General features: G+C 40.1%; 1 protein-coding gene across 3 annotated transcripts in view; it reads left to right on the top strand.

Moving 5' to 3' along the window:
• The window catches only part of CDK13 (cyclin dependent kinase 13), a 2,153,482-nt gene that overhangs the window by 2,050,731 nt on the left and 89,301 nt on the right, over positions 1-13,450 (top strand). For all 3 annotated transcript variants that reach the window (XM_044064803.1, XM_044064806.1, XM_044064804.1), the window contains one exon: positions 13,030-13,232. In XM_044064803.1, coding sequence (XP_043920738.1) covers positions 13,030-13,232 — 203 coding nt within the window. The remainder of the gene's footprint in view (positions 1-13,029; positions 13,233-13,450) is intronic.

Here is a 13,450-nt window from a genome sequence, read left to right on the forward strand (position 1 = left end):
AGAAGTGGTGCTTAAAAAGATGGACAACAAAGCAAAATCTATGCAGACAGTAAAAGATTTCTTTCAGGTTTAACCTCCCATGTTCAGCAGGAACTTCCCTCTAAGCACTGGTCCTTCCCTGCACCTAGCAGACAGGGCCAAGGTAAACCCCACAGGGACAGACCATCCAGGCCCCTATCCCAGGGCCAGCAGAGAAGCAAACACTGGATCACTTCCGCCCCAAGGGCATGGAGTTCTAAGCCACCCTTCTATGGCAAAAGCTCCCAGTGACTCTCTCCCCCTTCTGCCCTCCCTTCACTCACCAAAAACTAGGAGGAAGGATCTTCCTCTGCAAAGAAAATTGGATTTCTGTAGCAAATGACCAGTGGGTCTTAAAGATCATTTTTCGGGGATACAAATTCTCTTTCGGCGAACTCCTAATTCCAAGAGGGTACCCAGACTTGCCTCCAAATCAGTGGGCAGAGGCATTGAAACAGGTCCAAACTCTCATATCCCACGGGGCAGTAGAACCTGTCCCCTCAGATCAAATAGGCAAAGGCTTTTATTCCAGACTATTCCTTGTTCCCAAAAAAGAGGGCACTTGGTGCCCCATCCTGGATCTATCTATTCTGAACACCACCCTAGTGGTCCCCAGATTCAAAATGCTGACTTTGCAGCAGCTGCTGCCTATGCTGACAAAAAAGCCTGGCTATTGACCCTAGACCTAAAAGATGCTTATCTCGACATCCCCATAAGGGAATCCTGCAGGAAATTCCTGTGGTTCAGAGCAGGCTCACAACACTTTGTTCTCTGCGCTACCCTTTGGCTTATCTACTGCACCCAGAGTATTCACCAAATGCTTAGCCCCGGCCATAGCATTTTGCAGACAGAGAAATATACAAATTTACCCTTATCTAGACGACTGCCTCATTCAGGCAGAGTGCAAAGAAAAGCTGCTCCGGGATCTTTTCTTTGTCATAACCCTTCTAACTTCCCCAGGGTTCACCATCGAGAAGAAATCAAAACAAATACCCTCCAGGAAGATCATTTTCTTGGGAGCACTGCTGGACACAGCATCCCAAATGGCCTTCCTATCCCCAGAAAACCAGAGCTTCCTGCCTCTCTACTCTACCCAGCTGGCTTCCAGAAGTCACCTCACTGCAAGGAAGTTCCTGCAAGCCCCTGGGGTTCATGGCATCATGCTTACTTTTAATTCCTCTGGCCAGGCTTCACATGAGGAAACTTCAGTGGTATCTAAAGAACCTTTGATGTCAGCACTCTCAGCCTCTAGAGACCTCTCTCCCTCTGATCCCATGTATAAGGGCCGAGTTTCTCTGGTGGGCAGGGGCCTGTGCCAAGAAATGATGGCAGTACAAAAGGCTCCGACATCCTTCAAACCCCATCTCAGGCCAGGGGTTCTCCTTATCAAAACAGACAACACCACAATAATGTGACATATCAACAAATGGGGGGACCCAATCTTTCCCTGTGTGCAGGCTAGCCTTGAACCTCTGGCTGACAGCCGCCTCCATGGATCTACACCTAATTGCCCAATACCTACCAGTGGTCAGCAACACCCTGGCAGACCACCTAAGCAGAAACTTACTGGACCCCCACGAATGGCAGCTCCACAGAAAAATCTTTCTGCAAATCACTCAGGAGTGGGGGACTCCCGAGGTGGATCTCTTTGCTTCGCACCTCAACCACCAGCTGAAAAAATTCTGTACCAGGGAGTATCAACACCTAGTGTGGAAGGTGGATGCCTTACCTTCCCCTGGAACTCCCTCTTTGTGTTTGCTTTCCCTCCTCTGAATCTTATTCCCAAGGTACTGATCAAAATAAGGGAGGAGAGACCAAAGGCCATCCTCATTGCCCCAGATTGGCCCAGACAGCATTGGTACTCCTTACTGTGCAGCCTGACTTTACAGACCCCAGGCAGCTTCCCCTGATCTCAGACCTCTTGGCCCAGGTAGTAGAGGAAATGCTGCACCCAGGCATGCAGACTCTCAATCTTTCAGCATGGCTAATACTTCAAAAGCAAGCAAGGGGTCCCTGTTAAGCAAACAGGTCCTAGACATTATCATAGAGGCCAGAAGGCCCAGCACCAGAAAGTCTTAACGCAGGGAAATGAAAAAGTTTCTGCTGCTGGAGCAAGTCCGGACGAGCCAGTACCTCACATCCTTCCATCCCTCCTATCTTGGACTACCTAGCCGAGTTACTCAATAGTGGCCTCTCTTTCTATTCTATTGAAATCCATGCCTCAGTCATTTCAGCTCAGACCTACCCCTCTTCTCACATCCTTTGATTAAGCAATTCCTCAGAGGGGCTTCTAATATCAGACCTCCCCAGAAGGCCTCCCACGCCAGCCTGGGACCTGAATTATGTTTTGGAAAAACTAACCTTACCTCCATTCGAACCTGCTGCTTCAGCAGATTTGAAATACCTCTCCTGGAAGACTGCTTTTCTACTAGCTATCACATCAGCCAGAAGGATTTCAGAACTTCAGGCACTCATGGCTGTTGAACCCTTCATCATTTTCCATGCAGACAGGGTCTCCCTGAGGACTAATCCCTCCTTTATGCCCAAGGTCTGATGTGACCCCCCCCCAACCAGGCCATACATCTACACACCTTCTTTCCCAACCCTCAAAATAAGGGGGAAAGAATTCTGCACTCACTAGATGTGCACAGACAACTCAGTTAATAGCTGGACTGCACTAAGTCCTTCAGAAAAACAGACCAGCTTCTTGTCAGCTTTGCCCCAGGGGCAGAGGGGGAAGCCCATTTCCAAGCAAACCATTTCCAAATGGATATCACACTGTATCCATTTCTGCTACAAACTACATGGGAACCCCCCCCAAGTCTGTTTGTAAATATTCCACTAGGACAGCCTCCACTTCCACAGCCTTCCTCAGAGGAGTCCCCACCAGGGACATCTTGGAAGCTGCCACCTGGACATCTGTCCATACCTTTACAAAGCATTGCCACCTACCCCTTTTCTAAGTCTAGGGCAGGGTTTGCCTCTGCAGTTCTACAGGGCTTGCTGACCCTTGCCTAGGGCTCTAACCTATCCTTCCACCCTTCTTCTCAGCTTTGGGAATTCTCCCACAGGTGATGACTGCAACAGGAAACACAAAGAGCATAGTACAATTGAGTATACTTACCATAAATGTAGATGTTCGAGTGTATTCATTGTTGCAGTCCTGGTTTCCCTCCCTCCATCCCCATTGTATCCTGTTTCCCTAGGGGGACATAAGCTTCCCACGGTGACTTTTAGCCACCAGGACCACTTTACCTTATTTCCTTGTGCTTCTGATGGGTTAGTGCAAGAAAAACTAATGTAATGACATCGGCTGCCTGGAAGGTTACAGCCGACCACTTACTAATAAAGAAGGTATGTACAAATGCAATATGTGAAATTTTTGCAAATATATTGATGAAGGTTGTAATTTTAAAATAGGTAGTATGAGATATAGGTCCAATGGGAGATTTAATTGTAGTAGCAAACAAGTAGTATACCTAGCAATATGTAAATGCTGTCCAGCTTTCTATATCGGTAAAACCGATAGGAAGCTTAGTGAAAGAATATACGAGCATATCTATAGCATTAATAGGAATAAGATGGAAATTGCACTAGCTAGGCACATTAGTGAGTATACTGGACATGAATTTAAATTCAGAGTTATTGACCAGTTAGTAAACGACAAAAGGGGAGGACATGAGTCTTTGAAATTGGAGAGGAAAGAACTTCTATGGCAACTTAGAACGAATGCTTGTCAAGTTCCAGGTATTAATGAAATGAGCTCCATTATGTGCATTCTAAGGTTAAAAAATTTAGAAAGATAAAAAAAATTTTTAAAAATTTAGAAAGATAAAATTTTTTTTTAAATTATTATATTTAGAAAGGTAATAATAGTGAGTGCTAGTAGGGCGCACGGTGTATTAATGTATTAATGAATTAAAATATTAAAATATTAAAATATTAAAATATTTATTAAATAAATAATAACAAAAATTTTTAGTTACACGAGGTGGGTTTAAATATTTAAATATATAACAGTTCCACTGAATAAACTGCAATTTAAAGGATATGGGATTAAATAGTAGCCACAAGTACATACGCTATAGACACACAAATTCATATTCAGTTTATGTAAACAATATATATATGTTCCTTATACAGAGATATATATATATATATATATATATATATATGTAGACCCATATATATATATATATATATATATATATATATATATTTTATAAAGACATTTTTTATAAAGACATTTTATATATATATAACATTTTATACATATAATATTTATTTTAATTATTTATTAGGTATATGAGATACAAGTTTTACATAATGTATTAAAAGATAGTGTTATTTATAGGGAAAGATGTTTTTACTTTCTTTGGCATATGTTTTTAAGATACTAATTGGATAATGAATGTTAATTATGGCCTCACTATAAAGGTCGCCAACTGATGCTGTTTGAAGTTTCTGAAGAAGTTAAGGCATTTGACTTTGACGAAAAGTGTACGATATTTTAACGCACTTAAAGGAATAAAAATCAAAAATCAAATAGAACTGTGTGTGGAGAGCTGGGATTCGTGTTTCTGTTTTTCATGAAGTTTGCTATATCCTTTCTTGGTTTGTCTACGTTAACAACATGGACCCAGAATCACCACTGAGTATTACTTCTACCTCAAACCCTAATGGGAGTGATGGAAACTTGGCAGCACTGATAGAGTTGTTGTCCCAGAAGGTGGACAACTTATCACAGTGATTTGAAGAGGCTACTAATATACAACAAGACCCGCGGGGTCAAAATGCAGTTAATAATATAGCGTTTGTTCCAGCTAACGCTAATCCAGTAATTCGAACTGGAGGGATCACTCTAAGTGAAGAACCAGGTTTGCCAACAGGAACGAGTGTTCACAGAAGCGTTACTGCTGACGTAACCAGCCCGGGACACACTGAAAGAGTGAACTGCCAGCGAGATGGAGATTTAGGAAGAACTGAAACCTTGGATATTTGGGTTCACAGGACTTTTTCGTTCAACGGCGTGCACTCGAATAATATTATAGAAGCTGAACGAGAGGTAAGCATGGATTTAGCTTCTAAACTGAACATGTTTGATGAGAAGTTAATTAAAGTACGGAAGCTACAATTGGAAATAGCATATTTCCGCGAATGCATTAACCTTAAGATAATACCGAAGGGGCTTAGGCAATGGCAGTTTCCTACGGGGCTTATGGAAGGCTCTGCTTTTCATAAAGCCTTGATTTTGCTATTTGACAAGCATGGACTGGAGCTTTTGGATTTGTTTTGTATCCACTATCAGCTTATGGTGGATGATTTATTGATTGAAATTGAGGAACTAGATTCTTCAATAAAGAGCGATACCAGTTTCTCTAGGTATCGCTTTGAATATGATAGAATTTTTGCCAGTATCGATGAATACTTGTCAAAACTGAATATTACCAAAATCAAGAAAATAAAACGCGACCTAAAAGTTTATGGGGAAGGTAAAGCGTACCCAAAGCCACCTAACTCTCAGAGTAGCGTCTGTGGGTAATAACATTAATGCCAACCAAGCTTGTAATAATAGGGTTAATAACCCAGAGGGAGAGACTGAGTTTGTAGCATCCTCTAGTATTAATGATGCATATACTGGGACTAAACAACAGGATGGTCCAAGTACTGTCCGTCGGAGTGAAAGATTGGTACAGTGTAACGACTCTGCTACTACGAACACCCCAGCACAGAACAACAAGGTGGGAGGGGACTTTAATGAAAGAAATTTTCGAGCTCGTGCCTCGAAACCAGTGATGCAGAACAACAAGGAACAAGAAGAAAAAATGGTAGAAAATAAGGCTATTGCTAGCCCGTTTGATGACCAATTCTTCTGCAATGTACTTTTTAACTCTAGCCAAGACTTTAAAGTTTTTAACTACACTGACATGTTTATCTGTCCAGAAACAATAGACTTGTTATCGAAAGGGTACACCTTTGTACCCTCTGTCCAGTTTGATGTGGCTAATACCCTTATTGACCTTAAGATTTTCACTAGGAAACTCAACTTACTGGCTCTAATGGGGGAAAATTTGAATAATAAATCTGATTTTTATGTTTCCAGTGTATATAATCCCCCTTTACACCCACTTCTAGCACTTTTTGAAAAGGTCAATGAGGTTGATTTAAGGAATTTGAAAAAAGTTAAAACAACACCGGGTTACATTAACAGCCATAAGTATAATATAAGTAAGGAAGAGAGGGATATCTTGTGTTTTTTAAGACTAGCTCCAATTCGTATTATGAAACCGGACAAAGGTGAGGGCCTTGCTCTAATGGCTATTGATGACTATAATGCAAGGATGTTTAAGATTCTGGATAGTGACACATATGAGAAGGCCTCTAGGAATGAAATGAATGGGGCCTATAGGAAGGTTAAGGCTTTTATAGAAGAGTTGTACATTGAAGCGAGAATAGATAAAAGCTTGTACATATACCTACAGCAACTAGCACCAAGGACCCCAGTTCTTTTTGGGATCCCTAAAGTTCACAAAAATGTAAATAACCCACCCATGAGACCTTTGGTGGATGGGAGAGATAGTATTACATATACCTGTGCTAAGGTATTAGATAAAATCTTACAAAAATATATCAAATGTGAAAATCAAATTTCGAAAGATTCTTGGTCTTTTTTACAAGCTATAAACAATTTGGAGTTCTGTGCAGATGGTCTTTTTGTCACAGTTGATGTAAAAGACCTTTATTCATCCATTCCACACGCGATTGGAATTGAATGGGTCTCATACATGCTAAGAATTTTGGATGCGCCTACTAGTGAAATTAAATTAGTTGAAGAACTGATAGATACAGTTCTTTCTTATAACTATATAATGTTTAATAATGATATTTTCCACCAAAAAATTGGAGTGGCAATGGGCTCTCCATGCGGAGCAGGCCTGGCAAATCTAGTAATGGCATACTGGGAAAGGTCATTTGTATTTAATAATTTGGATTTTAAAGAAAATATATTGTTTTATACACGTTTTTTAGACGATATATTTATTCTATTTCAAGGAACAGAAGCTAAATTACAGGGTTTATTAGAAATGTTTAATGATAGCACTAACTTCCTGAGTTTTATGTCTAGTTATAGTAAGGACAATATAGCATACCTGGACGTTGATTTAAGGAAGGATTATGATGACAAGACTTTTGTTTCTAAAATATACCGGAAAGAGACGCATTCCAATATGTATTTACATTATACTAGCTGCCATCCTACATACCAGAAGAGATCAGTAGTTAAGGGGCAGCTAGTTAGGGCAGCCAGGATGACGACAAGGGATGAAGAGTTTAAAGATGAGTGTACTCTAATGTCTAATTTTTTCATACAAAGAGGGTACCCATTGTACTTCATCCAGGAGATTATTAGGGAAGTCCAGTATAAAAGACTAATAGGCGATTATGTCCCAATTTTGAACAAAGAAAAACGTAGAAGCCCGGAGTTGAATAATAGTAACAAAGTATTGACTAATACTAGTGGTTTCATATGCACTTTTAATATAGACTCCCATATCATAGCAAATATCATTATGAAAAATTGGGAGTTTTTAATTGGCGATAAATATTTTAGTGACCTACTCCCAGAAAGACCAAAAATTGTCTATAGGCGTGGAAATAATTTAAAGGAAATTTTGGAAGGTTACAGCCGACCACTTACTAATAAAGAAGGTATGTACAAATGCAATATGTGCAATTTTTGCAAATATATTGATGAAGGTTGTAATTTTAAAATAGGTAGTATGAGATATAGGTCCAATGGGAGATTTAATTGTAGTAGCAAACAAGTAGTATACCTAGCAATATGTAAATGCTGTCCAGCTTTCTATATCGGTAAAACCGATAGGAAGCTTAGTGAAAGAATATACGAGCATATCTATAGCATTAATAGGAATAAGATTGGAAATGCACTAGCTAGGCACATTAGTGAGTATACTGGACATGAATTTAAATTCAGAGTTATTGACCAGTTAGTAAACGACAAAAGGGGAGGACATGAGTCTTTGAAATTGGAGAGGAAAGAACTTCTATGGCAACTTAGAATGAATGCTTGTCAAGTTCCAGGTATTAATGAAATGAGCTCCATTATGTGCATTCTAAGGTTAAAAAATTTAGAAAGATAAATTTTTTTTAAAAAAATTTAGAAAGATAAAAAATTTTTTTAAATTATTATATTTAGAAAGGTAATAATAGTGAGTGCTAGTAGGGCGCACGGTGTATTAATGTATTAATGAATTAAAATATTAAAACATTAAAATATTTAAATATTAAAATATTAAAATATTTATTAAATAAATAATAAAAAATTTTAGTTACACGAGGTGGGTTTAAATATTTAAATATATAACAGTTCCACTGGATAAACGGCAATTTAAAGGATATGGGATTAAATAGTAGCCACAAGTACATACGGTATAGTCACACAAATTCATATTCAGTTTATGTAAACAATATATATATGTTCCTTATACAGATATATATATATATATATATATATATATATAAAGACATTTTTTATAAAGACATTTTTTATAAAGACATTTTATACATATAATATTTATTTTAATTATTTATTAGGTATATGAGATGCAAGTTTTACATAATGTATTAAAAGATAGTGTTATTTATAGGGAAAGATGTTTTTAGTTTCTTTGGCATATGTTTTTAAGATACTAATTGGATAATGAATGTTAATTATGGCCTCACTATAAAGGTCGCCAACTGATACTGTTTGAAGTTTCTGAAGAAGTTAAGGCATTTGACTTTGACGAAAAGTGTACGATATTTTAACGCACTTAAAGGAATAAAAATCAAAAATCAAATAGAACTGTGTGTGGAGAGCTGGGATTCGTGTTTCTGTTTTTCATGAAGTTTGCTATATCCTTTCTTGGTTTGACATCAGCTGCCTTGCTTTATAGTACTGACGACCTTACGTCAGACTACAGGCGACTGCAGCCGACGCAGAAAAACATTGACTCTGGTATTCGGACTTGCCGAGGGCTACCACAGCAGGAATAACCCACAGATGATGACTGCAACAGTGAATACACTCGAACATCTACATTTATGGTAAGTGTACACAACTGTACTTTGTGCAACCTTGGAGTAGGTATATATTTTTTTGCTGAACTGCCAGCCTTGACCTGAGGCCTTCACTTCACGCAAGATCCAGGTACCCAAACCCAAGAGACACTCAAGTTTGTCCAAGCCTTCAGTGTCCCAGCCCACTGCCTCAAAATTATTAGGTCTCGTCACTGAACTTGGTCAAGCTGGCCCAGGCCTTCATGGATTTCATGAGGACCAGGCATCCTAACCTGCAAAAGGATCTTTTTCCAGGAATGTCTGCTGAGAGGAGGAAAAGGGATATCACCCACCCCCCAACCCGAAATTCTGATTCAGAATCCAAGGATGAGGAGAAATTAGCTTATGTGAATCACCTCCCCCCCCTCAGACTTATGACTGTGATTCAGATCACACACTAGTCTCAGTTTGGCCTCCTTAGGATCTATCTTTTGGAGAGACGCTTCATCAAATGAAGGAAGCCTTCAAAAGGGAATCTTTGTAAGGTTCCAACTCAACACAGAGAGCTTTTGAACCTTCTTATCCTTAGACCTTTGGCGGTCCCTTCAGTGCATGGTGGATTTGATAGTGTTTGAAGATGCATTATTTTACCCTAACTCCATTCCCTCTGCTTTTAGGATCCCTAACTTATTCTATAGGGTGCTGGAGTCCCATAAGCACTTTCATAAAAACCCACTGGTGGAGCTAGCAGTGGTATTTCAGACTCCGCCGAGGAAGTCGATGGGCATGTATCTAAAAACCCTTTGACAAGGTGAAGCAGACTGTTGGACTGGTTGGTTAAAAAAAACAAAACATACACTTCTGTCACCCTTGCTACGAGGCTAGTTAACTAACTGGTCCACATGCTTAAATACCTTGGGTCACTGCAGGAACAAATTTAATCCAAGGCAGAGGGAATCCAAGACAAGAGTGTCCAGAGGGTATCCGGGACCTGTGTAGTGTCACTTTCAGGTATCCAGTCTCACTGTCAAATGTTGATATGATGCCTTAGATGCTGGGTGGGTGCCATGGGGCAGTCAGTCAAAGATATGTCTGGCATGTGGACACAGCTTTTCTCAAACCAGGAAAAAGCTGAACTCCTTGATGCCCTGTTGGACAAGGAGTTCCTTTTGGACTCCCAGCTGAGCAAGTGTTTGACAAACTGGACAAGAAAGGGAAACATGAAATCTGTTAAAAAAAAAAAAATTGTACCCGTTTCCCACTCCCAGATGCAATAGAAGCTATCCTCCCAGGTATTATCTGTTTTTACTTAAACATGAAAAACAAGACATCAGAAAAATGGCAAACCAGACAACAATCCAGACATGAGAGATTCAAGGATCCTACCCCACCCAGGAGGCAACTGTGGCTATTCAAAGTACCTCTGTCCCACATTCCATTCCAGGGGATTTCCGGCAGGAAATAAGTTTAAAAAAAAAAAAAACACATCAACCTAAAGGAAATTATTGCAGTCGTCACAGCTATGAAAGCTTTCAAAGATGAGCTGTCCCCAGGACCACTTCTAATCTGAAAAGGCAATACCACAGGCATGTACATAAACAGGAGGGGGATGATGATGCATTCATGCCCCTTATGCAGACTAGCTATGGATCTTTGGCTGGTTGCCCAACAATTCATTGCAACACCCATAATTTCCTATATCCTGGGTCAGGACAGTCTGCTAGCAAACTCCCTAAGCATAACTCTCCTGGATCCCAGTGAATGGATGCTGAAAAGGGAAATCTCTTTGGACCTCATACTGCATGAGGGGGGGTACCAGAGAAAGATAATTTTGCCTCAACAAGAAACCGCTAAGCAAATTGTGCCTAATAACCCAGCCAAAAGGGTCATGGAGAGCAGATTGCTTCTCCATCAGTTGGAAAGTCCTTTCTCTACACCTTTCTGCTGATATCCCTCATCCCCGAGCTACTTCTAAAGGTGAAGACAAACATGCCCATAGTTGTACTAATTGCTCCCTTCTAGCCCATCCATCCCTTCTCCTGAGCCTCAGTAGTGGGGAAAAAAACAACACTACCACCAATCATGGATCTTCCCTCTAGAACAAAGAGGTCTGTTATACATTGCATTTTGAGGACTCTCAAGCTAACATGCATGAAAAATTGGAGGAAAACAAATTTGAACAGCAGTCGGTAGCCTTTGCAGAGGGAAAACGGGGGTAAGACAGTTAGCAAACTGTAAATGGATGGCAAACTGCCTCTCTTTCTGTTACTGTCAGCATGGAAAACAACTTCCTGGTAGGGTCATAGTACACTCCACCAGACCCAAAGCCACCACTACTGCTTTTTTGAAAGGGGTGCCCACACAGGCCATTCTAGAGGCTGCCACACAGTCCTGTATTCTTGCCTTCACCAACCACTACCACCATGGAGCCATCCTAAGAGAAAGAGCCGAGTCTGCATCTGTCATCCTGCAGGACTTGCTGTCTCTCTAGGTAAGATTCCTGTCAAACCACCCACCAAGAAGCATTGTGAGTCTTCTCAACTACCAGTAATGTAACACTGAGTATGATGAACACAGAACAGTTTTGTTTCTTACTTACCATAACTGTATGTTTGACTAGATCAGTGTTGCAGTACCCTTTCCCACCCAGCTTCCCCCCCCCTGTCTCTCTACCTCAAGTTGGGTAGGTCCCCTCATCCCATTTATCATCCCCACTGCGTCTCTCATAATAGGGACGCTTAGAAAGTTCATGCTGCACTTCAGGACCATCATACTCCTTAGTTTGTACAAGAAAGACCTAAATATGGCATTATTCCTAGTTATACCCCAACATCTGAGTATCCACCAGCTGTGGATGGTGGAAAACTAGTATTCAGGTTGACTGCGGGTTTCTGCATATGATGAAGTCTCACAAATAAGTACTTGCAACATTGATGTTCTTGAACATCTGTAATTACTGTAATTTAGAAATACAATTGGACTTTGTATATAAACTGCTGTCATCATGGAGTCTGTTATGTTTTGCTGAAGTTGAATCTGGAGCACAGTACTTGACCTGTCGTCAGATTTAAAAATAAAACTTTACAAGTGAATTGACAAAGTCATTATTTTTTACTGTCAGATGATGGTCTCCTTTGAAAAATGCTGCTATATGACACCACTTCACTAGGTGAAAATTACTGCTGTAAGACACCACTTCACTAGGTGTGTGACTGCTCCCACTGCTTTTTTCAAAAATCTCTATATTCATGGCAGCTTGGTTCATACTGTTGTAAGACATTAATGTTTTGACTTTTGTCTCCAAAAGTCAAGCACCCTTTTGTACCTTGGTACTTCAGGACATAGCTTTTTGAGCCATTGCCCTCTGATTTCTACTACACTTATGGTTTTACTGCTTAGGATTCAGTCCGGTCATAGTCCTGTAAGAGAGGGACCCCAGGGTTAAATGTTACAAACAAGTTTTGCTCAAATTAGTTGGTCTGCAAGGGCACTTCTTCCCTTTGCATATGTCATCCTACCATCCTCAGTGCTTCCACAGTTCCTGTGTCCAGCTTTGCTGTTGTGTTTCTTGTCAGTCAGACAATTGGGTTCTTCCATTTAGCATTAGTGTCACATCTCTTTTTTTTTTTTCCCATTGATTGCAGGAAGTGCGATTGCTCAGTAGTTAAGCTGTCTGACCCGGGTTAGGTGGGCTTTTCATAAGGCAAATACTTGACATCTTGTAGCTTGGTGCCCCAGTTTGAGCCCCTTCCACATCTAACTTTCAGTGAGAAATGAAGTAATCAGAGGCTGTAGAGCTACAGCTATCCGAAGTCTTGAGTTTCAAGTACTGATATTTATGGTAGTAGGGAGTGATTTAATGGAGACTGGTTTACTCTGACATTTCTAATGAAAATTTTACAAGGCATTTCAACTGGCTGTACATAACCATTATTTTGTTTTTCATTAAAGCCTTCCACATTGGCAGGATTGTCATGAGTTATGGAGCAAAAAACGTAGACGGCAGAAGCAGATGGGAATAGTTGATGAAGTTACAGCACCAAAAATTCCCAGAAAAGACTTCCCTTCAAGTATGGAGGATAGTAGAAACAACACACCTCAAGGCATTCAGCCTTCACAAATTAAACCTCAGGTCAATTCAAATTCCACAGTAGGTTAGTATGCTTGTTTCTATGGTTAATTTTTTTATAAATGATATTAAAAAGTCATTTTTTTTCCTTTCTGCATCTCAGACATCCATTGTAAGTTGACTTTTGTTATAGACTAACATGGCTTTTAGTAGGTTTCTTTAGCATTTATTTTTGTAGGACTGCTGTATGTCAGGAAAGAGCTTCAGCAACTTCGGAGAGCCGCCCTAGAACAAAGGTCAAAG

The sequence above is a fragment of the Protopterus annectens genome, chromosome 3.part0 (assembly GCF_019279795.1).
Source record: "Protopterus annectens isolate FY-2018-M chromosome 3.part0, PAN1.0, whole genome shotgun sequence".
Lineage (NCBI taxonomy): Eukaryota > Metazoa > Chordata > Ceratodontiformes > Protopteridae > Protopterus > Protopterus annectens.